This window comes from Eubalaena glacialis, chromosome 8 (assembly GCF_028564815.1).
Source record: "Eubalaena glacialis isolate mEubGla1 chromosome 8, mEubGla1.1.hap2.+ XY, whole genome shotgun sequence".
Taxonomy (NCBI): Eukaryota; Metazoa; Chordata; class Mammalia; order Artiodactyla; family Balaenidae; genus Eubalaena; species Eubalaena glacialis.
The window spans coordinates 82,275,167-82,301,214 of NC_083723.1; the positions used below are offsets into that span (position 1 = coordinate 82,275,167).

Here is a 26,048-nt window from a genome sequence, read left to right on the forward strand (position 1 = left end):
TTGAAACATACACAACACACAGATGCTTTCCTGTGTGCCAGAAACCCCGTGTGAACAGGTGGCCTGCCTGGGGCTCCTGTGCTGGTCCAGCTTTCCCTTCATAACTGACTTCAGGGACCTGTCTTCTGGGTCAGTGCGGCTGCCCTTCACACCTGCCATCAGTGCCCTGTGCCTAGCTGGTTCTCCTTCCCACCTCTTACCCACATTCACCCTACATGTGTGTCCCCAGTCCACAGTGGAATGCCTTCTCTCTCCTCCGAATGCCGGCCTCTCCCTAGCACGTCTCCAGGAGTTTAAACATGAGAAACGGCTCTAGCGCACGTTACAGGCCACTCGGAGCCCTCCAGGAGCAGGGTTGATGCTCTCACCCCTGTGCTTTAATTATAGCTGCTACCTACCTTCAGTTCAAGGGTTTCTGAGTCTTTGATCCAATGCATCCCCCAGGGGAAAGAGACTTCTCATGAGTCAGATTTCCTCTGAGATCAAGAAAGTGTGGCTAAAGAGGCAAGAGAGTGTCCACACCTCTCCTTGAAAGGGTGAATGATCTCATTTTGTCCATTTTTGGACATTAGGATGGCAGCTCTGAGATCCTCCTCTGCACACACCTGGGCCTTGCCAGCTCTGCCCTAGGCCCAAGTCCATGGCACGCAGGCTGGGAAGATGTTCCATGCAAGGGAAGCCGCTGCTGCTAGATGGAAAGAAGCTGTTAAGGCTCAGGGATAATTTTTGGGAGGTGAGTGTCAGAGAGCAGGGGAGGGGTATGGAGACTCTTATTTCCTGGCTGCTTTTTTCCCCTCACTCCAAGATGCTTACTGGCTGGTCTGTGAGGTAGCTTCCAGCAGACCTAGCTACCAGAACCCCAAAGAGAGGCCCATATGGAGATTAGCAACAGGGTCAGGATGAGAGTGAAGCAAGTGAGGTATCTCAGGGGCAAAATTTAAGGAGGCACTCACTCTTACGGTGTTTCAACTGCAGTGTAGGCACCTCCATGAACCTTGAGAGTGAGTGCCTCCTTAAATTTTGCATCCTAGGTACCTTGTTATGTTTCACCCTAATTCTAGCCTGGTCAGCAGTCTGGCTGCTTCTCTTCTGCTCCTCAGTATCATGGGTGATCCTCAATAGAGCATAATGATTTGATAATTCATCTTTACTTCCATGAACTCTTTGAGGATTGGGGTGGGCCTTATTTCTTTGTTGTTGTTGTTTTTCCTAGCTATATCCCTGGACCTGGCAATCTATATGGAGCAAATGAGAGAATGTACATAGTAAGGAGAATGAAAGGGAAAACCATGCTGATCTGTTTGGGACAGTGTCATGAAACTTAAGTTGATAATCTTTAATAGAATTGGAACAATCCAAACTTTATCTTCAAATTCACTTGTCAGCATTCATTCATTCACTCATTTATTTTTTATTCATATATTCATTTAACCAACTAATCATCCAGCCAACCAACCATCCATCCAACCAACCAACCCACCAACTCACCAACCAACCAACACAACCCATCACAACTGTGATGTCCAATACTGAAGTCATCTTGAATGTTGCCTTCTTTAGGAAGCCTTTCTGATCTCTTCCCTGCTCCTATACCTGGACGTGATCCCCTTCTCATACCTCTCATAGCACATGTCACACTGGAGACCTGACAGGCTACCATGTTTCTCCTTCTGGATTGTCAGCCACCTGAGTATGGGGGTAAGTCGTCTGTGACCCTGCCTCCCTCAAGTTTGCTCAGAATTGTTCCAAACTTATTGGACGGAGCTGAATTATTGGCATGGCCTTGTGGGAGGAGGAGATGAAATATGACGTCTTCCCCTTCATTCAAGGGACACACAGGAGAGTGGGACTAGTGATTTAGCAAACAGGAAAGTCACCTAAAAATAGGAGGCAGATCTGTCCCAGAGCCAGATGGATGGTGCCCATTGAGGTGCCATAGGATCTTAGAGGGGGTGGTGCTGTTCCTGGGCTGGGCCTTGAAGTCTGAGCGGGGTTGGAATAGACCAGTTGGGGGCCAGCCAAGGGCCTCACTGCTGTGCCTGACATACTCATCACTCTTCTGCACCTTCCTCCAAGCCTGAGATTTTGGGGGGGAAAGTTTGCTCGTATCCCCAGGGATCTCATTCCTAAAGACTAAAGCAGTCCCTTGCTCTTCCTCAGCCCTTTTTTTTTTTTTTCTGGGGCCTGCATTGGGTTCTGCTGCATTTGCAGACATTTTTGGGTAATGTGCACTTATGGTGGCTCATGGAGAAAGAGCCTAATCTCGTAGCTTTCCTAAGGATTGGGAAAGGGCACTGATTTAGGGAAAAGATGGGCATCCTTTTTCTCACCCCAAGTATAACTCTGATAGGCTGGCTACCTTGGGGCCTGGGTGGAGCGAGCTGAAGTCTTTCCCCTGCCAAATCCTGTTGCATCCTGCTAGAGTGGACCTTCCCTCATGACTCCTCAGCTGGTTTTCCTAAACAGTGGCCATGACTCACTTGGGCTGGTGCCTCCACCTTGGAAAGATGGCCTTTGATGCTGAGTTCTGTCAGGGGCATTTGGGGCAGAATTCTTCAAATCACAAAGATGACCCGCCAGGGCAGTTTCCTGTGTAGCTGGATTCTGTGTGTGTGCCTCATTCCAGAAAATTCTACTTTGTTTTCTCTGCTCATTGCACAAGATGTTACTAAAACCATGGGATTCCTTCCATTTCCTGTAGGGACTGGTTTCGCGGCCATGGGTCCCTCAGAAGTAGAGCCTCTTCCCGATAGAGTAAACAGTTTTTGATCTCTGTGTAAATACCTGTTATTTAATTTTATTCAGTTCAACAATGCATTTATGGAGTTCTCTTTCTTGTTCGAATAGTGCTGGGGAGAGATGCTGAAGATGTGGCTCTTGCCCCAAAGAGGCCGAGACCTCCATACACATAAAATCATGATTAAGAACAAAAAAAGAGAAAAGAAAGTGACAAGCGGACAGGGCAGGTGCCATGGAGCTGGAGTCTAGATTGTTTGAAGGGTAATTAAGCTGTTGATATTTATTGAATACTCATTCTGTTGCAAGAACATTCAATGTATTACCTCATTTAATTCTGACAGCAACACTAGGAGGGGTATCAGCTCCGTTTTACAGATGGGAAAACTGAGGCACAGAATTACCAACCAGCCTGAGTTCATGCAGGCAGTCTGGCTCTAGGGACTTCAGTCTTAACCCCTATCCTCAAGCCCCTGTCTGAGGAAGAAGGACTGATTGGGAGCTGACATGGGCGAGGACTTAGAGGGTTGGTCTGGTTATTCAGGGAGTGGACGCACGCCAAGCTGAGGGGCCAGTGTGAGCAAGTGTGAAGAGGCGGGTGAGGTGGTGTAGCTGGAACCCAGGGCATGTGTGGGGACCAGGAGGAGAGGCGACTGGAGGACTGGTCAGTGCTTGAGAGCCAAGCTAAAGAGCAGTAGAGAGGAACAGAAAGGTTTCTCGAATTTTTGGTTAGGTGGTGGTTGTTTTTTTTAGCTGGTTAGAGCTGTGCTTTAGGGAGACTAGTCCAGGGGCGCTGCAGGACTGAGAAGGGTGACCAGTAGCAGGAATCTGACCTAGAAAGTGGGGTGGGCCCTGACCCGACTGTACCAGGGGGGCGAGGAGCAGGGGATCTGGGAGGAGAATCCTTGGGACTTGGTGTGCAGGGAGGTTGTGGGCTTGGAGGGCCGGGAGGCTGGGCATGCAGACGGCAGGGAGAGGGGACCCGACAGGGGAGGCACTGGGTCAGGAAGCAGATGAAGAGGCTGTTCCTGGAGATGTCCAGTGGAGCTGTTGTTTCCACAGTCAGGAGTGGGGCAGAAACGCAGATCCTGGGCAATGTTGCATGAGAGGTTGGGAGGGGTCATCTGAGAGGGGCTGGCACGGGGCTGAGAGCTGAAGTCCTTGGAGGGGTGGACATGGCCAAAGGTGCAGGATAAAGGTGTCAAGGTCAGAATCCTGCAACGGGAGAGCCACATGTTTGATGTGGTAAGGAAGAGGGGTGGTCAGAGCAGAGGAGGACTCAGGAGGTGAGGGAGGAGAGGGTCTCCAGGAAGCAGGAGGTGTGGGCAGCTTCGGACCCTTAGCGGGGAGATTGGGAAGGTCACTAGGTCTGGTGACAGAGTGGTTTTGGAGAGAGCACTTTCAGTAGGGACTGGGGGCAGAAGGTCACCTGCAGCAGGGTGAGGACACGCACGAGAGCATGCAGCTTTTTAAAAGAAGTTAGAGGGCTTCCCTGGTGGCGCTGTGGTTAAGAATCCGCCTGCCAATGCAGGGCACATGGGTTCGAGCCCTGGTCCGGGAAGATCCCACATGCCGTGGAGCAGCTAAGCCCTTGTAGCCACAACTACTGAAGCCTGCACGCCTGGAGCCCGTGCTCCGGAACAAGAGAAGCCACCACAGTGAGAATCACGCTCACCGCAACGAAGAGTAGCCCCCGCTCGCCGCAACCAGAGAAAGCCCGTGCGCAGCAACAAAGACCCAACGCAGCCAAAAATAAATAAATCTATAAAAAAAAAAAATAAAAGAAGTTAGAGGGGATGAGAAGCATAGGGACAGGATGGCAGCTCAAGAGGGTAGAGGGTTAGGGCACAGGGTCTTTCTTTCCAGGATGGGAGAGATAGGAGCACATTTGTAAGCCAAGGGCTGGGCGGCAGGAGCAGAGGGGAGAAACTGATCATTCATAGAGACTCTGAGGAGACAGGAAGTGTGTGCCTGGGCGGGCCCGGGAGTGGGCAGCGGCCACAGTAGCCAGATTCATTTTCTGCCAAGCTCCACAATGATAATTGATATCCGTAATGACGGGCCCGGGTCATTACAAGTTCCCAAAGTACCTTTTAAATCCTCAGTGAAAGAGCCAATTCTGCTCAGCAGAGTTTCTGAGTTATTTGAAATTTATTCCAATTAAGCAAATCTTTGTTAAGTTACTGAGGACTGCTGTTTGGGAAACATTGCATTTTATTGTATTCTGAGACTTTGCAAGGTGGCTCTCCATCTTTAATATATTTAGTAACTCAGCATGGTGAGGTTGAAAGGGCCCGAGATTTAAAATTGGACAGATCTGTCCCTTATTAACAGGGTGACCTTGGGCACAGTGTGTGTGTGTTTTCAAAAAAACTTTACAACTTACTTTCTTCATCTAAAAAATGGGATGACATACCTACTTTTACGTTTATGTTATCTTTATGTTATGAAGAGTAAATGAAATAATGTTTGTAAAACATTTGGCCCACAGTAGCTACTTTAATAAATACTTGCTTTCTTTGCTACTATTTAGTTAGCCCAAACACCCTGTTTCTTGAATGGATGGACGTGTTCCTGAATAAATGAACATTTTGTAAGAAAGGGATGGGAAGTGAGATTAGAGGTGGATTATGCAAGATGGTGATGGTTAAAGAGAAAAGTTCAGCCCCATTGTGTGGGCTACAGCCGAGGGCAGTGAGGAGCGTGGGCTGGGTTCCCTGACTCAGGCACAGAGCAGGCCCTCCTCCGCAGGGCGTGTCCATCCTGTACACTGAGGGCCCAGCTGAGGCGGGGGCCACTTGGATGTGCGCTCCCGCCTTTCTTTTTTTCCAGAAGCTCTCCTGAGGCCAGGCCTGGACGGTGGGCTGGCACAGTGAGCTGCCCTTGCCCGGGCCCACAGGGCTGTGGTCCACACTCTCACGGCTTCTGCTCCAGGCCTGGGGCTTCATTAGATTCCTTGATGGAGTGTAGCGAAAGGGGAAGTCCATGATGGAGGATGGCGTTCCTATAATTGATGATGACGCTTCCTTTGCTCCCAATGTCACTTTGTTTGGCCTTCTCCCTTCTTCTTTTGAATGAGAAAAAAAAAAAAAAAAATTGAGCAAACTAAAAGAGTCAGTGATGGAAACCAAACCAAGTACCCATCTGGGGACTGGAGGCTCTTTTGCAAGGCTTAGAGCTGCCTCGTTTTTCTTATTCACCTCTTCATGGAGCAATGACACATTGAGTGTTCATGTTCCAGAAGCTACTATCCAGAGGGCAGATGAACTTATAAGGGCATTTCAACAAGTGTCTAAGAGCCAGAGCCAGAAGCTGCCAAGGAAATCCAGCCACATGCCTTTATAACCCAGAGCCTCTTCTCCCCCCACCCTACACAGTGTATTAAAAGAAGAAGAGAGAAGTTGAAAGTATCCATGTTAGATAAAAACCAAAAACGGACCTGGCCCATTAAAGACATTATGACTGATTTATCATTCTTCTTTTTCAAGAAAATAACTCCAAAATGGTACACTTATCAGACGCAGGAATCTGGGAGAGCTTAAACAAGGATCCTGGTTTTAAAAAGTGTTGTCCTACAAATAAACCCCCCATGGATTTTGTAGAAGGCTGTTATTGTTCTTAGGAGTTAGGCTGACGTAATATCTGCAACTTGCTTTCAGATGGTCCAGCAAAAAAAAAAAATGTGTGTGTATGTGTGTATTTGGAGAGAGAGAGAAGGAGAAGTAGAGGGGGAAAGCAAATAAGGCAAAATATTAACAATTTGTCGCTGTAAGTGAGGGGTATGCCAGTGTTATGGTATTAATCCATTCAATTTTCCTGTAGGTTTAACACTTTTCAAAATAAAAGGGGAAAGTCTGTATGGAACAAATAGGAAAAATGGAGAGTCAATAGGATCTATTTTTTGTCTCTCAGTAAAGATCATGAAGAATGTAATAGGGTCATAGTGGGTCACTATGGAATGGTGGCATCCGGGTGAGGTGACGGTACAGACACAAGGCTAGCCCAGGAGACACCAAGGAATCACCCCAACACAGCCCCTTCCTTGTTGTATATGGGCATCCTCGAGCCCTTTGACCTCCAAGGAACCAGTGGCTGTGACAGAAACAAGAGCTCATATATGTTTTCCAGATGCACAGAAAGCAGCTTCTTTTGGTGTCATCCTGGTGGGCACTGCGAAGCCCATTCCTACCCTCCCTCACCAGATCCATCCTCCCCCACCCACGCTGTTGGGCCTGGAATGCGCACGCCCACAGCCTGGCCGCATCTTCCTGCTCCATACCTTCCGGATGTTTTCTCGAAACTCACAGTTGATTACACCCACATCGTGAAGCTCAATGTGACATTTCCAACAGGAGACTGCCCGACGTGGGTCCAGCTGCTTCACATGGTTTTTCTATTTGTCCTGGAAAAAGCTCCAGATACCTTTGGTCAAAGCTCTTCCCGTTGGCTGTGCTCCTTGGGACCATTGCTCGCCCACACGGTCCAGCAGGGCCTGCAGTCTGCAAGTCCCTGCACGTCCACCCTGCCAGGGATAGGTAACCTTGGCAGAAGGGAGTGGCCTGGAGAAGCAAGGACTCCAGGGGGGGTTTTGGAGGGCGTGTGCTTTCAATCTCCTGCCTGTGTTATTTGCATTTAGATCCCTAGAAACCAAGGGAGTCAGAGCCTTGCCAAAGGGCTTCATTCCACTTCTGCAGAAGTTCCACTATTAAGGAGAAAAGAGAATGTGCTGCTTTGATTTTTTTTTTTTTTTCCCTCCTTGCAAACTCACATGGAATATTGTTACCTCTTAAGGATCTGGGAAGGAATGCTTGCCCTGTGCTAAAATTCTCAGTCCCCACGTCCTGACTTCTTTGTGAGGTGGGTGCTGCGCTCCCCTGCTTTGGGGCTCATGGAAAGTTCCAGCACAGATTCCCCACCTTTGAGCAGCTGTGCTTATCCACATCCCAGCTCCCGCTGAATACCCGCCCCCTGCCAGGCTCTCCACCTGAGAAACCCTCATTAGAGGCAGGGGTGGTAACCCCAGAGGGGTGGGGAGGAAAGGCTCCCACACTCTGGTTGGTACCCGAGGACCCTCACACCTCATTTCAAGTGCAGGCACTACCTGGAGAGGCACAGGGAGGCCACCTAGCTGGCCCAGGGACACATCCAATTTTAGTCCAGGGTGTGCGTGTCCTGACGGGGGCTGGCTCACCCATGGAAATTCCACAGCTCTCCGGTTTTATGTGTGTGAGTGGTGTAATGCTCAAAGTTTTCAAAGCTCAATAGGGTTTAAAGCAACATTTCTTTCTCCTTTTTTTAAGAAATGCCCAGAAAACAATCAGTCCTCTGTGTTTTTGGTGTAAGTCAAAATTTCCTAGAGATTCCTTTTTTGTGTGTGTGATTGGGCAGCATGGGGTGGAAGAAAGGGGAGCTCCATGAGCCAGTCTTGGCTTTACCTTTCTCTGTACGAACTTGGACAAGACAGTTACAGGGTGTCTGGGGCGGAGGAGACTTTGGGACATCTCTTGGTATAGTGGGTCACTGGGAACTCATGGATTAGCCAAATAAAAAAGAAAACAAAAGAACAAACTCCTTGGGTTCAGGTTCAGATCCAAACGTTGTGAGCCTGAAACTTACACCGTTTGGGTGCCTCTTGAAGACAAAGAATATAAAATTACCTCATTTTTGCAAATCTGACAAAAATAGAAGACCATGCCAACATGTGCTAGGGCCTCTTGGAAGGGCCTGTGCAAGGGAGGGTCCCTGAAGCTTAAGCCCCATTAACTTCATGATAAATCAGACACTATTCAGGTTGTTATTATTTTTCTGGCTAAGTAAGAATATTAAAACAATTTTGTAAAATTTAAATATAATCTTGAAAGAAAAGTCCAACCTTTGAAATGAATAAATTAAGCCTCAAGAAAGATTCACAGTATCGTATGGTCCCCATTTGGCCATAGATCTGTGTGCCACGGACTGGTTTGTGTTGGACGATTTTCGATTTTCTGAGCCTCAATGTCTTCATTTTTGAAAGTGAGGCTAAAAAGTCCCTTTGCTACCCCGCACACAGGCTTTTTGTGAGAAGTAAATTAAAAACTGTGCCTTCAAAGTGCTTGGTAAAGTAGAAATAAACACCCAGATAAACAATTCCTATTGTAAGGACAAAACTTAGAACCCTTAGAATGTCACAGAGGAGACAGTGGAAGCCCAGGGAAGGTGAAGATTCATCCATGTCTGCTTGGGGAAGGACAGGCGCTCCAGAAAAAAAGTTAAGCGTACGCCTCCTCACCCTTTCTAAAAGTAAACGAACCCCAGTTGCTTTGTTTTCAAATTGATATGAAGTTAACCTCGGACCCAGACAGTATTGTTTCAGACTTGCTGCTTATGGCTCTTTTATTAATGCTTATGCAGGGGAACGTTTTGTGAGTTTAAAATGAAAATATTTCTTCTCAGAAGTTGTTTTACACCACCCTTTGGCATATTTTACCAAACAGAACCTAAGTGGGTTTAATGTTTAATGGGACTTGGGAGAAGTCGGCCTCTCTCGTTGGGACAGCTCCTTCCCTGGATGCGTTGTCCTTTATTAGGACAGTGAAGAGCAGTCATGGTGCCAAAAAGCAGTTTCTCCTAGCAGCCAAGTAAACATCTTCGCACAGCTTTCCAATCCGCGATGGAAACCAGCGGCAACTCTTATGTAATGTCTTTCAGGCGCACGTTAGAACCTTCCCTTTTATAACTCCAAGTGTGACTTTAGACCTCCTGGGACCGGGCCAAGGTTGTAGAGGCAATCCTTTCCATCCTGCGCTGTCACACTAGCTTCAGGGAGGGCGGGGCCAGGGGGAATCTTTGTCTCTGACGGAACCATCCTATTAGGTCCTCACTCCGCCGGAGCCCTAATCAGGGGCAGCCTTAGTGATCCCACCTGCTGGGTGTGCAGTCTGGGGCTCACACCGGGAGGGGGGCGGGGCTCACGGCTTGGGCCCATTACCACATCATGTCTCTCGCTCCATCCCTGGTCACTGGGCTCATCCAGCATCTCACAACAGCTGGGCTTGGCTGAGCTACGCAGCCAAGTGCTGGTGGGCAGAGCGGAGGAGGCAAGACCAAGAGGAAGGAAGATCGTGGGCTAGCAACATTGTGCTTGGTGAACTGCACAGTTCGGGTGAATGAGTGGTTACTCAGTGGATCTGGCCGTGTCCCAGAGGTGTACTCCATAGAGACCACTTGTCCTTCAAGAGGGTATTTTTCTTTCCCTGGAGCCACCTTTTCACCTCCCGTTGAGCAAGGCCTGCCTCTCAGCACCAGTTGCCATGTGGAGCTGAGCTCAGCCACACCCGGGAAACTGCAGGCTGTGAGAAGGGCAGAGAGATAGGAGCTGGAGGAGCCTCCAATCCTGCTAGTGGGCATCCCTTACGGGAAGAGCGACCAGCCGGTCCCAGTGCATTCTGGGTCTTAAGAAAACACAGTCAGTGGCTCCAACATCCAGCATGGGATAGATGAAAATGAGCTAAGGTGAGAGTCTGGAGCCTGACATTCTATTTCTGCTTTGCCCACGACCCAGGGGTTCTTGGTAGAAGCTCTGCCTCCCATCCCCACCCCTGACAGACTAGACGGTCTGGATTAGCCCTTCCAGCCCTTCCAGATGGATGAGGCTTATCTAGGTGAACCCTGAGTACTCCTCAGCTTCCAGAGGGAGCATCCATTAAACACCAGTTGTATGCCAAGGCCTCGTGCCAAACTGGGAGAATAACATGAAGGAAGGTCACATCTGGTACAGTTTTGTTTTGCCAGTTGTGTGCCCATGCGGGAACCCTCCCAGTCTGATAACTTGGTGACCGGGGTAAATTTCTTCTCTGTTCCTGAAATGTGCCAGAATCCAGCCCAACTCAGGGAAGGAGAAATGTTGGACTTGGTTTTGGATCTTGCTCTAGCTGTGCACACTTCTGGCCAAGGATGTTTGCCAAAGCCTGTGGGGAGGGGTGCATACAGAAAGAGAGTTAAGCTGAGAAATCATCACCCTCAAAGAACAATGGTTCAGGAGGCGAGAGTACAACGTGTGTTCTCTCCAGCTCGACAGGCTGAGCCGATTGCTTTTCCAGGAGGATGCAGGGCCATCAGGGACCCCTCCCCTCCCAGTCCGTTCTCACCGGGCGATCCCTATCTTTGTCCAACCTTTGTCCAGCCCGGATGAGAGAGTCTTGGGTATGCAGCCCAATTCCCAATTAAAGTTTTTCACTAGTTTCAGGAAGATAATTCATTTGGGCTGAATTGCTAAGGCAGATTGCTTTCACAGTATTCCGAGCAGAGCACTTTCTCACAGGAAATCTCAGACCAGGCAGTTCCAGTCAGGTTTTCCACATCCTTAAGAGAAAAGAGAGAGGAAAACAAAAAGATGCCTTTTATATGTTGATGGTCAACAGCTGGAGAACTGGCAACTGCCAGGTATAAAACTGAGATCTGTGCACGTGATGACTTCTTGATAACCCAGCCCTTAATGAGACCTCATGTTCTTTGATGGCTTAATTTTAAAAAGGCCTGTGGATGTGACAGCCCAGGGAGGTGGAGCGCTTCCTGAGGCTGGGACATGGATCCCCTCGGGCTGAGCACTGGGAGGTGGAGACACTGGAGGAGCCCCCTTCCTCTCTCCAGAGCGCGGTTTCCTCATCTGTAAAACCAAAGGTTATGGCAGGTGACTCCTGAGTGCCTTCCAGGTCTAACTCACCATGATTCTGTACCTCGTCTTCATCTGGGGGAGCTTGGCTGAGCCTCTGCAGGAAGCCAAAGGGCAGGAAAGTCGAAAGAAGAAATCTTTTCTTCTCTGGAGAATTTTTTTAAAAGTTCTTTTTACATTAGTTTGCCGTCAGGGGTCCACCTCGCTAAGGCTTACCCCTCCTGAAGTTCAGTCTTTGATAAGAGCCTTTAAATCACAAGGGTTGTGCAGAGTCACCATTGGGAAGGCAGGGAAGGAACACGACACAGCACAGCCGTTCCTCCCAGGGTGCCTCCTAGGTGCCTGCCAAGCGCACAGACGGCCAAACAGCGCCTGTGGGTGGACGTGCGGTGGGCCCGAAGAGCTGAAACCCAGAATCACTGGAGGTGATGGCCCTTGCAGCTTCACAAAGATGATCCTGGTCAAAGGGAAGTTGAGACGTGAGGCAATCAGTCTATTGCCAGATGATGCCAGTCTTCTCTGGCACGAGCTGGACCTGCGGCTCATCTGTCCGGTTTCGGTATGTCCATTGACAACTGCACAGCTCTCTGCTTCATTACCATCGAACCTTCTTGTTTATTCCAAAAGGATGTTCTGTTTGAAGCAGGGTAGTAGAAAGAGTGGTGAGCCTGGGTCAGGAAACCTGGACTCTGGCCCTGGGGTTGTCAGTTTCACTTGTCTCATTATACTGCCTCTAGCATATCTCTGGTATAGTTCTGAATCTCGTGGGATAATGGACATCCTCGTCAGGCTACTGCCTCCAGTGGGGAAGCTTCCAAAGCTTCAGTGTTAGGATGCTCTGTAGGCTTGAAATATGTACATATCAAGTAAAGCAAAACCCTTCCCTTCCCTTGAGCTTGCTAAGTTTTTATTTTTTTAATTTATATGAGTATTTATTTTTATCAAATGCTTTTTCTGCATCTATTGAGATTGTTTTACATGTCTTCCCTCTTTTGGGGAACTTCTAGGTTTTCTAGGGAATTATTAGATTTTCTAATGTCAAAATATTCTTGCATACCTACTCGGTCAACATTTTTTTCAAACTCATGGCTGATGAAGTGGTCTTTTATTTTAGTTCATAGTTTTGCACTTACATTTACAAGTGTTAGGTTTTTGGAATCAAGGTTGTACTTGGTTCATTAATCATCATCATCATCTCAGCTAACACATAGTAGTTACTCTGTCGGATACTATTCTCAGCATTTGATATATTAACTTGTTGAATTCTCACCACAAACGTTTGAGGTAGGACTATTATTAACCATTTTACAGAGGTTCATGATGGCTAAATTTTCATGTTGAATCGCTCCTTTTGTTATTCTGCAACAAGTAGATTTATCACTAATAATGCTTTTTATCGGAAAGTTTATTTTTATCTGATAGCATTTAGCTACATTTGCATTTAAATGGTTGGCATACAAGTGATATATTTTTTCCCCATGCTTTACTGTTTTCCTTTGCGTCATGTATCATGTGAAACAGCATATTACTAATTTAAAAAATCAATCTGAGTGTGTCTGTCTTTTAACTGGCAAGTTTAATTTATTCACCTTTATTATAGTTACTGATATACTTGAATTCATTTGTCCTGTTATATTTTAAACGTTGATTTTGCCATACTTTTACTTTCTTTTTTTCCTTTTTTTTTTTTTTAAAGATTTTATTTGATGTGGACCATTTTTAAAGTCTTTATTGAATTTGTTACAATATTGCTTCTGTTTTATGTTTTTTGGTTTTCGAGCTTGTACCCCCTGCATTGGAAGGCGAAGTTTTAACCACTGGACCGCCAGGGAAGTCCCTTCCTTTCTTTTTTAACTTAACCATTTTAAAGTGAACAATCCAGTGGCATTTAGTGCATTCACAAATTTGTGTAACCACCACCTCTACCTAGTTCTAAGACATTTTCTTCTCTTCAAAGTAAAATCTCTTCCTATTAAGCAGTTTCTCCCCATTCCTCCCACTCCCAGCCCCCAGAAACCACCAATCCACAATATTTCACATAAATGGAATCATATGTGACCTTTTGTCTCTGGCTTCTTTCACTTAACATAATGGTTTTTTTGTTTTTGTTTTTTATAAATTTATTTATTTTATTTATTTTTATTTTTGACTGCGTTGGGTCTTCGTTGCTGCTCACGGGCTTTTCTCTAGTTACGGCGAGCGGGGGCTACTCTTCGTTGCAGTGCGCGGGCGTCTCACTGCGGTCGCTTCTCTTGTTGCAGAGCACGGGCTGTAGGCACGCAGGCTTCAGTAGTCGTGGCACGCGGGCTCAGTAGTTGTGGTGCATGGGCTTAGTTGCTCTGCGGCATGTGGGATCTTCCCGGACCAGGGCTCGAACCTGTGTCCCCTGCATTGGCAGGTGGATTCTTAACCACTGTGCCACCAGGGAAGCCCTAACATAATGTTTTTGAGATTTATCCATGTTGTAGCATGTATCAGTACTTCAGTCTTTTTTATGGTGGATTAGTATTTCATTGTGTGATGTATAACATTTTGTTTATCCACTCATCCACTGGTGGACATTTGTGTTGTTTCCACCTTTTGGCTATTGAGAATAGTGCTGTTATGAAGGTGTGTCCCTGTTTTCAGTTCTTTTGGCTATATACCTAGGAGTGGAATTGCAGGGTCATATGTTAATTCTATGTTTAACTTTTTGAGGAACTGCCAAACTGTTTTTCACAATGGCACTTTCTTGTGAATTAACTGATATGTGTTCTTTTTTCTTCTGCTTTCTGATTTGGAAGTTATATACTATCTTTTTTACTCTTTTAATGTTTACTCTTAAATTTTGATCATAATTGACTTAAAGTTTTAAGTTTAATCAATATCTCTACCCCCTCAAAAAATGCAAAGATTTTAGAAAACTTTAATTCTGATCATTTCCCCTTCCCAGGTTCCCTGTTTATGATTGTCTAGTATTATCCCTTTGTTTTCAACTCCCTCCAGATTAGTTGCTATTGTTATTATTTTTATTGTCAGCTCTTATTTAGGTTTATCTAAATGTTCACAGATTTCTTTTCTGCCATTGCTTGCTGCATCCTGCTCTTTCTTTCTGGGTTCAGTTTTCTTCTCCTGAAGTAAGTCCCTTAGTCGTGCATTCAGTGAAGGTCTGTGATGGTAAACTTTTTTAGTCTTTGTCTGAAAATGTTTTCATTTTGTCCTTACCTTTAATATTTTGAATACTAAAGATGTCTTTTGTTAAAGTAATTGTTGTTTATGGATGATCTATCTACCTTTTCTCTAAGATTTTTCTCATTGTCTTTGGTATTCTGGTAGTTTTAAGATGACATATCTAGGTGTGCATTTACTTTCATGTGTATCATTTGAGACTTATTATGTTTCTCTGAGGATTCATGTCTGGTAGGTTCTTAGCAATTATCTTTTCAATAATCTCCTTTCTCACGTTCTCTTTATTCTTTCCTTCTGGAACTCCTTTTAGATGTATATTGGACTTAAAATTTTTTCCCTCCATGTCTCTTATTTGTTCTTTCATATATTTCATCTCTCTTCTGATTGAGTTGCATTCTGAGTAAATGTCATCTGATTGTTCCTAGTAATTTATTATCTCTTCACTGCATCTAATCTCCTTTTTTAAGTTTACCATAAGTTTCCCCCAACTTTAAAAAAGTTCTAACCCATAGAAAAGTTGAAAGAATCGTACGTGAAACCTACCTTCTGCAATTCTAAGATTTTTTTTGCACTTGTTTTCTCTCTCTTTCTTTCTCTCTCCTCTTTTTCCCTCCCCCACATTTTTGATGATTGATTGAAAGTAAAATTCAGATATCATGGCATTTCACCCCTAAATGTTTCCGCTTGCATCTCCTAAGGACAAGAACATAACCACAGCACCATTATCACATCCAAGAAATTTCACATTGACTCAAAAACATCTGCTAACATAAAGCCCATAATCAAATCTCTCCCAAATGGCTCCAAAGCGTTCTTTGAGACTTTAGTTTTTCAACCCAGGATCCATTTAAGGTTCACTCATATTTGGTTGCCATGTCTCTCTAATCTCTTTTACTCTCAAACAATTTCCCTCCTTTTTCAGTTTTTCATGATGAATGTAGGCTTGGTGTCTCACAGAATGACCACATTCTAGATATATCTGTTTCATTATTGGATATATGTTAAACAATTTTTGACAAGGACAATACATATGTGATGTGGTGTACTTCCTATTACATCACATCAGGAGCACAGTGATGTCAGTTTGTTTTATTTTGGTTGGGTCAGTCTGTTAGGGTTTTGCCAATCTCTCTGTTATTGGAATTATTAAGGAATCTGTAACTTTCAGACCATATGAATATCCTGTGCCTCAGAAACCTTTTAACCCATGGTTTGAACATCCATTGGTGATCTTTTCCCATATTAGGAATTTATAAAATGGCGATTTTCTAACTTTTGTCATTTTATCATTCCTTTTCCATTTATTAGTTGACAGTGTTTTACAGAGAAGAGCTTTCTGTTATCTATCCCTGCTCTCCTGCCTCCTCTAGTAGCAGAATCGTGGATTTAAAAAATATGTATTTAATATGCTATTATCCATCACCATCATTATATGCCCCAGAGTTTTCTTATTTCCGTGAATGTATTTGCTTTTCAGAGTTGCCCATTCTTTTCTCAGAGTGTCTATTTCTTTTTGCCTGGCTTCCATTCCATTTATAAAAAGTTCCCCTACTCTCTCTAATTACAGCCTCTTTTAGATTGCTGTTCTATTATCTCAAGTTCTTAGGAATCCTACTCGCTGTGTCACTTACTTTCACTTACGGTGGATTGTTTTCTCACATATTTAACAGTTTTTTGTTTTGAGCATATTTTCAGTGGGACTTTAAAAAAAAAAAAAACCCTCTCTCCCCCGGGAAATCTTGTGTGACCTGCTTTGTAGAAGTGCCCCTCCAGATAATTTTACATGGTGTGCTGGCATATCACTGGCTCGGGAAAATTTTATGTAAATTTCTTATGTTCTGGATTCTTGTGCTGCATGAGTGGGGTCAATCCACACTGGCTTCAGTGTTTCCATCAAATAGAATATATAGTAAGTGATCAATATCTTTCTTCTCATGGAATAACTTTCTTTTGTAATCATAACTAATTTAGCCAAGTATCCAGTACCAAACACAGAGGAAGGAGCATCTCCTTGTCTGATTTTAATGCTAAGAGCTGGTGAACTATTCTGAGTGTTGGGTGTGTAAGCAGTTGAGCATCTTCAAGAATAACGTGACCCAGGCACGTCAGACCTCTCAGAGCCCCTGCACCTGGTCATGTTCCACAGCGAGTGGTCTTGCTCAGGCTTTCCCCAAGGTACAGATGAGGCACCTGATACCCACAGAGGTAGGTGACTTGCCCAAGGTCACTCAGAGTCGGGGGATCAGAGGCAAGAACTCTGGTCTCTGAGTGGCTCTTTCTACCCACCCAAGACCCAGTTATCCAGGGATTGAGTCCTGGCCCTACGTGGCCCCCGACACCTGCGGTGCCCTGGCCCTTGCCCCTCCCTTGGGGGCACAAAGAGGAGCTTGGCTGGGAGGTGGAGACCTCAGACCCAGCAGGCAAGCGCGTGTTTACAGCCTGGCTCCCGAGGATTTATTAGATGCGCACTTTGACACATGTCTCCAGGTTATATGCACAATCGCATTTTTAAAAAGTGTTTTGAATCCTTGATTTATCTTTTTGTCATTGTTTTTCATAATAGTTTTCACTCAAAGGCAAGAACATGCTTTTAAACTGACCTTTTAAACTTTGTAATGCTTATGCCACAAAGGGACACATAAAAGGAACAATAGGGCATTCCCTAAGTGTGAGCATTACTGAAGTCTCCTCTGGTGAAGAGATCTATGGGAAACGGCACAAAGCATCTGAGCTGGGCTCTCGCAGCTGATGGATGGCCTCAGGGTGGACGTCTCATGACCGGGAAGAGGCCCAGCTGTACCCTACACAGCAGGAACATCGTCCCCACCCTCTCCCCACGGCTCGTGGCCATCCGCGTGCCCGTGCGGCTTTGCCCTTGGGAGCCAAGGGGACAACTTGGGAGGTTTGGACTTTGTCTCCTGGTCCACAGGAAGCCGTGGAGGGTTCTGGGCAGGGAAAGGAAGCATAAAATAGAAAAAAGAGCAAAACAGAGCATTTGGAGCCAGCGGCCTGGGTTTGAGCGCTGGCTCTGGCACTTCTAAGCTGTGTGACCCGTGTGAATCACCTAGCTTGTGTGAGGGTCACTCTGGTATTGGCACCCATGTATGGAGCAGTGACTAGGTGCTGGGCACGCAGGATACAGAGGCAATCAAGAGAACCTCACAGTCCTTTGTTCCTCCTTGATTGTTTCTCTTACTGTGTGTATTAGTTTCCCATGGCTGCTACAACAAACTACCACAATTTAGTGACTTAAAACAACATGAATTTATTATCTCACTGTTCTGGAAGACTGAAGTCTGAAATCAGTTCCACTGGGCGAAAGTCAAGGTGTTGGCAGGGCTAGTTCTTTAACAACTAGAATCTGTTTCCTTTCCTTTTTCAGCTTCTAGTGACCACCCGCATTTCTTGGCTTGTGACCCTTCTTCTATCTTCAAAGTGCATCACTTCAACCTCTGTCTCCATTGTCATCCTACCTCTCTTCTTCTGTGTCAGATCTCCTTCTGTCTCCCTACTATAAGGACAGTTGTAGATTAGGTTGCCCCCACCCGGATAATCCAGGCTGCTTTCTTCCATTTCAAGATCTTTAACTTAATCTCATTTGCAAAGTTCTTTTTGCCATAGAAGGTACCATTTTCCATTTCCAGGGATTAGAATGCAGATATCTTTGGGGACCATTATCCAGCCTACCACAGCATGTCGTATTGCAATTTATGTCTGTTTATTGTACACAACTGGGTCTCCCTGGGGCAGGGAGACAGACCTGCTGGACAGCTGCCACATGTTTGCTAAGTGAGTGAAGCAATGAATGACTGCATGCTTTGGATTTGAGAAGAAGGTAACATTCCAGCGGGGCTGTAGAGGATGAGTGTGAGTTTGCCAAAGGATATTCTAGCTGGAGTGAACAGCTTGTGAAAAGATGTGGAGGCGTGGGCTGAGAGGTTAGCGTGGAGGACATGCAGGTGGAGTGGGAGAGTGCAGAGGGAGGTGATGCTGGGGTGGTAGGTAGCCAGGTCACAGGCAGCCCAGAGGGCACACTAATGGGCTTGGGTTTTGTCTTATGAGGAAGCAGTATATGTCATGGTTGCTGCCATTATCTTTGGAGTCATTGCTTAGGTTCAAATCCCTGTGCTGCCACTTATTTGCTGTGTAACTCTGGGGAAATTACGGGACCTCTCTGAGACTCAGTGCCCTGACTACTTCCTAAGGCTCTTTTGAGGAGCAGATGACTTTTGATGCTTGCAAAGCCCTTAGCACAGTGCCTGCAACAGTCAAAGGAATCAGAAGGTATTTGCCGCTATAATTGCCATCATTTTTATAAATATGATGTCTCTTGTTGATGATGACGTTGGGGAACCTTTGAAGCATTTCAGCCAGGCCGTGGCATGGTCAGATTTGCTTTCTAGAAAGATGCCTTTGACACTCATGTGAAGATGTGGGGACCAGCACGGGGTGGGGCATCACACGGGGGGTCAGGAAACCAGTTAGGGGGCTGTGAGAATGATCTGGGTGAGAGACGAAGAGGCAGAGAGCAGAGATGGGTCCAAGAGAGATGTTGTCACCATCGGGGTGTTCCAGAGATGTCTTTACTCCTGATGTTCCTGGCTCAAAATGGTTCAAGGTGGCTTTTAGAGACCGCCTAGCACCTGCGCCTCAGTCCTTGCTTTTCAGACACCTTGCCTTAGTCTCTGGGTGAAATAGTGACACAGGGGATAGAAGGGATGGGACTCAGGTCCTCGGCTTTAGTGGCAGTGAGGATGGGGGTGGGGAGAGGTGTGGCTGGCTGGCGGAGGCTTCTGATGAAAGTGCAGCTCCTTATTGCTGGGCCCTGGGGAGGGGGGCACAGCGTTCTGTGTTGACCCCCCTCCCCTCTACATCCTCCTGCTGCCCCTCCGTGCCTTAGCTCCTCTTTCCGGCTTGTCCTTTCACCATTCCCCACAAGAACACACTTGCAGAATCCTGGTAGCCTGGGGCGTAGGAATTTTGTGGTTCTGAGTTGAGGATGAGGGGCTGCCTGGGAGGGTGGGGGAGGAGCTCTGTGTTCCAGTGCCAGAGGAGGAAACCCGGAGTCCAGAGCAGTACGTGCTGAGGGATTCGGTACTGCGCGTCCTCCGTGGTCTTCCACTCACGCCCCTTCATACATCTTCAGGAGGAAGCCAATTCAATAGAACCTACCGTGGCAAGATTATGATTGTTACTTCAATCATATCTTAGCCTGCAAGGATGTTGGAGGAAAATATATTTCAATGCCACGTTCAAAAGAGCTGTCATTTTTAACATTGTAAATAGATTTTTCAAGGGGGTGATGTAATGTTGTTATTTTTAATACATTCTTTTTAAAAAATGATTTTACTTTAGTTCAGATCGATGCATGCTGGAGGGAAAAAAGATCCCAAGAGAGCTGAAATACAGGTGGGCCATTTAAAGAAAGCTCTGTGTGCACACCTCTGAATTTACAAGTCAGGATCACAGTATGTATTCTTTGGTGCATTCTCGAGGTTTCTGATAAATGGCTGCTGATAGCTTTACAAGAAAGCTGGGAGAAAGAAAACAAACAAAAAAATGAGATAAGAAAATCTGTGCAGTGATTACAGGAACTTGATGTGTGTGTGTGTGTGTGTGTGTGTGTGTGTGTGTGTGTGCACGTGTGAATGTGTTTCTCAGCAGTATTACAGTGGCATCAGCAAATTAGCTTGCATTCGGTTCTCGGGAAGTGTCGAACTACAGGGTCCATCATCCTATATTGGCTGGGGTGTGTGTGTGTGTGTGTGTGTGTGTACAGAATTGAAAAGCGCCCCAGAGGTGATTTGGTCCCATCCGATATGGAACCTGTGGCTCAGTGAGGGAGAGTGCTGGTGCAAGGCACACACAGAACAGCCTGGCCAGAGCGGGAGAGAACCCACCTCCTGAAGCCCCATCCAGTGCTCCTCCCACCCTTCTCTGCTGTTTGCATTTCTCTGTCATTCTCCTATGGTACATTGACATTTCCTTTTTTTTTTTTCTAGGAATAATCAGTTGCCAGCATCCAGCAAGGTCGATGGTGAGCTGGGTGTGCTGCAGCTTGGTGGGTACCACTGGGGCCTCTGTGCTGTGCCCATCAGGGCCCAGGGGGTCTTCATTTGGTCTGCCTGGGAGGTAGTGGGTGGTAGCGCTCTCTGCTGGCTTGGTGGGGGGGGGGGCTCCTTTCTTCCCACCTGACCTCAGGAAGGAGGGGCTGGCCCGGTGGGTAGAGCAGGCTTCTCTCTTTTTTGGTTGATGTCCAAATCCGTCTTCCACTGCCTATCTCTCCCAGAGAAATCCTTATAAGAAGTCTGGACATTTCTAGATCCACACTGGGAGAGAGGGGGCAGAAAAGCCTTTTCTGCATTTGGAGGTTCTTTTAGGGTTACTCAGAACCTATAGAAGTCTCTAGAAGACAGTGCTCAGTCAAAATATTAGTATATCTCTGCCTGGAGAAGCCCATCCTTTAAACATTTCCCCCCACATATCACTGAGGTGTAAAATACAAATCGTGAGGCGCATCACTGCATAAACCTTTAGTGTTCAGATCAGTGCCCTTTCACATGTGTATACATCTGTGTACCTCCTCTGCAATATCTAGGCAAGAACATGTCCATCCACTCTTTCGTTTTGAAGCCATCTTTTTTTTTTCTCTTTCTGGAATTCTCTACTCCCCAAAGACTGATATGTTTGCAGGCCTTGGCAAAAGCCAAGAATAGAACAAAGGAGGGCAACCAAGGACCAGACATGAAAGGACGAGGCTTGAGTGCCATTGACCTTTGCTCTCCTCCTGGAAGCCAGCAATTTACCTGTTGGACCATTTTGGCGTACAAGAGCTGAGAGCTGCTCACACCCTTTTCGTCTCCTTTTAAGCACTCCCTTTAACATGAAGGAAGAAAGCAGCTCGCCCTTTAGAAGTGACTTGTGTGAGACATGCTGTCTGACAGTTTGCTTTGATGAAGTTGAAAGGCAGGGGCAGGCCTCCGAATGATGGAGGCAGGGGTTTGTCTATTCTGCTTAGTTCTCCTCAGAGGTAAGAGTTCCTCAGAGGTTTGGGTTTTTTTTTTGTTTTTTGTTTTTTTATTTTTGGCTGCGTTGGGTCTTTGTTGCTGTGCGCAGGCTTTCTCTAGTTGCGGCGAGCAGGGGCTACTCTTCGTTGCACTGTGCAGGTTTCTCATTGCGGTGGCTTCTCTTGTTGCGGAGCATGGGCTCTAGGCGCGCGGGCTTCAGTAGTTGTGGCTCGTGGTCTCTAGAGCTCAGGCTCAGTAGTTGTGGCACATGGGCTTAGTTGCTCCATGGCATGTGGGATCTTCCCAGACTAGGGCTCGAACCCGTGTCCCCTGCATTGGCAGGCGGATTCTTAACCACTGCGCCACCAGGGAAACCCCCTCAGAGTTTTAATCATCAGAAATGGCTGGTGGGATCATTTGGCCCACCCAGGAAGGGGCAGATTTCACTGGGCACACGGCTGTGCAGAATGAAGCCCGGAGCCGGGAAGGGCTGGCATCCGAAGCCTTTCTGTGAAGTGCTTTAAGATTTTCTAATGAAAGCCACTCCTGTTTGGACATAAAGTGAAGCAGTTCCCGGCCTTGGGAACCCAGAGGGCTTCTATTGGGAGGAAGGCTTTTAGCAATTCTCTCAGAACCCAGCTGTTTGAAGTGTGTGTGCCTTTTCCGGAGGGAGGCCGACCCCTCTTTGCTGGTGGCTCAGCTGACGATTTAGAGAAGAAGACGGAGATAAAAGATAAGAGGGCATGCAACCCAGTCACCCAGAGAAAGGGGAAGAGAAGTTTGGGGTCAGAAACAAGGAATAGCATTCCCTTCCCCATCCCAACTCATCTTTCTTTGGTTCAAGTCAGCAAACTTTGGTTAGCATTACATGCCTGGGCACATACAGGGCTGTCAAAAGCACTTTTCATTGCTGTGATGAAAAGTGGCTTTGCCTTCTTGGAGGGTGGGGCTGGCTGAGACGAAGGAATAGAGGTGACCCCTGATAGCAACACACAAAGCGGATGACCAGCAGCTCCTCACTGCTTCAGGAGGTGAGTAGGCCAAGTCTGTGGTGGGTTCCAGAAGTTTCCATAGTGAGGTGGCATTTAGACTGGGCTTTGACGGATGAGCAAGGTCTTGTCAAGCAGAGATGTGAAGTGAACGATGTTTGAGGCCATCTCTGGATGTGCGTGGAGGATGGATTTTAGGGGCAGGAGTCTGCATGTTTGGGAGACCCTGGTGAGGGTCTCTTGGAATAGTCCAAAGAAGAGGTGCCTGGGGCCCTGTTCTATCTGGGGAAATCCTATGGGTATTTCAAGACCCTGATCAAATATTTACCTCTTAGGGGAAGCTTCCCTGACCCTTTAAGGCAGAATTATTTGCCTCTTCCCTTCTGCTCTTATAATCTTTGCACCCGTCTCCATTTTAGCACTAATGTCATGTTCTTTGTTTGGGGCTCTGTCTCCCCCTCTAGGCAGTGAGCTCCTTGAAGGCAGGGGTGGTGTTTTCACCATCTCTGGACCTCCTCCGTCCCACATAACCAGTGGCACATCATGCGTGTTCAGTAAAGTGCTTGATGAACAAATAGAAAAATGACAACACATTCCTGTAACAGTGGGGAGAGAGAGGGCGGGGGCAGCATATGAGGATTCTGGAGGCAGGATAATCTGGAGGCTGGAGCAGCATGGTGTGTGGGAGAGGGTTGAGGTTTTGGCCTAGGTCCCTGGTGGAGGGTTAGGGAGATGGAGTCTTATCAAAATGGCAGCCTGGAAGGGTTCTGTGCTGAGAATCCTGAGTCGGGGCATTGGGGCACTTCCAGGAGTAGATATCTTGCAGTCAGTGTGAAGTACTGGCTGGGAACCTGGAAAAAGAGATATACGGGCCTCTATTAAGTACTACCAATTATATGTATATGTTTTCCTCCAAAGGGTAAATAAAATGGTATGGGAAACAAAATCCCTTGCTTCTTTTCAACCAGGCATTTACACGAGGGCCTTAAAAATAGCATTTTCAAGCCACTGGCGTTTGCAGCTGGTTTTGTCTGCTTGGCCAACATGTCATGCCGGAGTGCTTTGTTTTCCTTTGCACGGCCATCCCTCCACATCTGGACCTGCCTCATGGTCCTGAACCAACTCCCTGCACAGGCGCTAGCTGCCTCCTGGCAGAAACCGAGGGAGGCTACCTCTTCCTGGGGGCTCCATCAGTCAGCTCCCCTTGGGCCCCCAGCCTCCAGCCTCAGGCTTAGTTCATGGGGCTCAAGCAGAGCACGTTTCAGCCCTGGTTCCCTTCAGGACAGCCTTAGACTAAACAGAAGCCTCCAAATAGGCTTAAATCCTGCCCGCTCTGGGCCTCCAGGAAACAGTCTGGCTGAGGCATCACAAGGACCCTTCAGGGCCTGGCGGAATCACTCAGTTACTCTCCCCCTCTGTTCTGGCCCTCAGATGCCTAGGATTGGATTAATCACACATCTCTGTTACTTAATTAACATTCTCAGTATTGATCTTTGCAGAGCCCGCTCATTGGCCTCCCTCTTGCCTTTCCTTCCTGAGTTCCCTTTAACCTCATGCTACACTCCCATGACCCTTGTCTCCATAAGCAACCACTCTCATGTATTTAGTGATTTCTTTTTGCTTGTGTATGTTCTTGCAAAAATGTTTAGTGTTGTTTTGTGTGCATGTGTTTATAATGGATGTAAAATCGTGTTGTGTTATACATCCCATTTGCTTTCTTACTTTCTCTACCCAGAGCCATGTTTTCAAGACCCGTGTGTGTTGCTGGGTGAACATCTGGTCTTTATTTCAGGTGTTTTTGTAAGGCCATGGTCACAGGGTGGCTTTTTTAGAGACCCTAACTAAGAAAAGTTCTCATTTAAATTCCAGACTTGTTTAAAAATTTTGTTTCACCCTAAAGGTAAAATCTGTCTGCATTTCAGTGGACCGAGCCTCTAGGAGTTGGCCTCGTGCTGTGCCTGGTCCTTCTCCAGGGGAGAAAAGGAGGCTGTAGAATAAGATTTATGGCACATGTTCTGGGGATGTTGGCCTTTGCACACCGTCTCAGATGATGCGGGGCAGGGACTGTGACATTTCTATAGTCCCAGATGCACAGAATTATGGCAGGCAATGTTGATTTCTATACAGTGTGGCGTGCTTTTTAAATAAGCATTTAATCTTGGGGAAAGGGGGGGTGGAAAAAGTCTCCAGAGGCTCTCTGGAGACCGGCCTGCCCAGCTGTGCCAGCGTAATTGCCTTGGGTTGTTTTCACTTGGGTCCTGCATCTGAGGGTTCTGGTAGATGCTGTGGCAGTGCGTATAATGGCGAGAGGGAGCCTCACCCGGCTGGGAAGGCACAGGCTGGTGCTGTCAACACCCACGCTGGGACCCTCTCTGGGCCTCAGTCACCCCAGCTTTGGGAATGTGACTTAGTGTCTCTTCTGGCTGGAGGTCCAGGGAGGTCTGACTGGCAGGATGTCAGAGCAATTAGGAGTTGGCCTGGGTTTATATTCTATCTCTGCAACTTTCCATCTGTGTGACTTTTGGTCAGTTACTTAACTTCTCTAAGCCTCAGTTTCCTCATCTTTAAATGGGGATGATGATAATTACTCTCTCGTGGAGCGGTTCTGGGGCTTAGATGATAAAACACAGATGGTAAGTAAATGAAAGCCACAATAGTGATAATCTATTATAACTATTATTATTCTCTCAGGAAGGGCGGCATTGTCTTTCCTAATTCCACCCTCTTCATGTTTGTCCTCAGGGGGACAGATTTGTGGGTCACATCCACCTTTTGTAAGAATTGTGTCTGAGCCAGGCTTTTCTGGGCCTGACTCGACAGCTTAGGCCTAGGCCCTTGTTTCTGCATGTCCACAAGCAGAGCTTTCTAGTGGACTGATAGCCAGGTCCCATCTGCCAGCATCCTTGGACCAGCGTGGGGTGACAAGGAGCAAGGGCTCTCACTCTGCCTTTTTCCTTCTGATGAAGGCTTGGGAGCCTCAGCGGGGACGGGGGGGTGGATGGTGGAGGAGCCCTCCTCTCATTCCAACCACCTCAAGACTCATCAGTGTCCTGGGTGTTAAACGGCTTCCTAGTCTGTTCTCTGTGAGTCATAACAAGGAGCTCACGTGGCCACGGTTTTCTTTCAGAGGATGTGGAGGATGAATTGGTAAGGGAAGAAGTCATCCTGTCTCCAGTCCCATCAATGCTCAAGCTGCAAGTAGAGTCAAAGCCCATCGACCTCTCAGTGGCAAAGGTAGGTGTCAGTTGAAAAGTGCAAGGTGATGTGTCTGGATTTGAGTTGGTGTGAATTGAAGGCGTCTGGATTTGAGTTGGTGTGGATGAGGTGATTTTCATCTCTCTGGCTCCATTTCATCCCGTTATAACCTCTCAGTCACTGTTAAAATGGAAATTTGCGTGTGATGTGGAAGAAAACCTGGGAGGGAAAGTCAGGAAAACGAGGGCCTAGTCCTGGCATCTCCCTCTCCTTCTCTGAGACAAAAGGTTAGGATACAACCTC

General features: G+C 46.8%; 1 protein-coding gene across 1 annotated transcript in view; it reads left to right on the forward strand.

The window, feature by feature from the left end:
* Positions 1 to 26,048, forward strand: part of MINDY4 (MINDY lysine 48 deubiquitinase 4) — a 110,246-nt gene that overhangs the window by 41,815 nt on the left and 42,383 nt on the right. The window contains exons 6-7 of the mRNA XM_061198649.1: positions 20,557 to 20,615; positions 25,678 to 25,784. Of these exons, the coding sequence (XP_061054632.1) occupies positions 20,557 to 20,615; positions 25,678 to 25,784 (166 nt within the window). The remainder of the gene's footprint in view (positions 1 to 20,556; positions 20,616 to 25,677; positions 25,785 to 26,048) is intronic.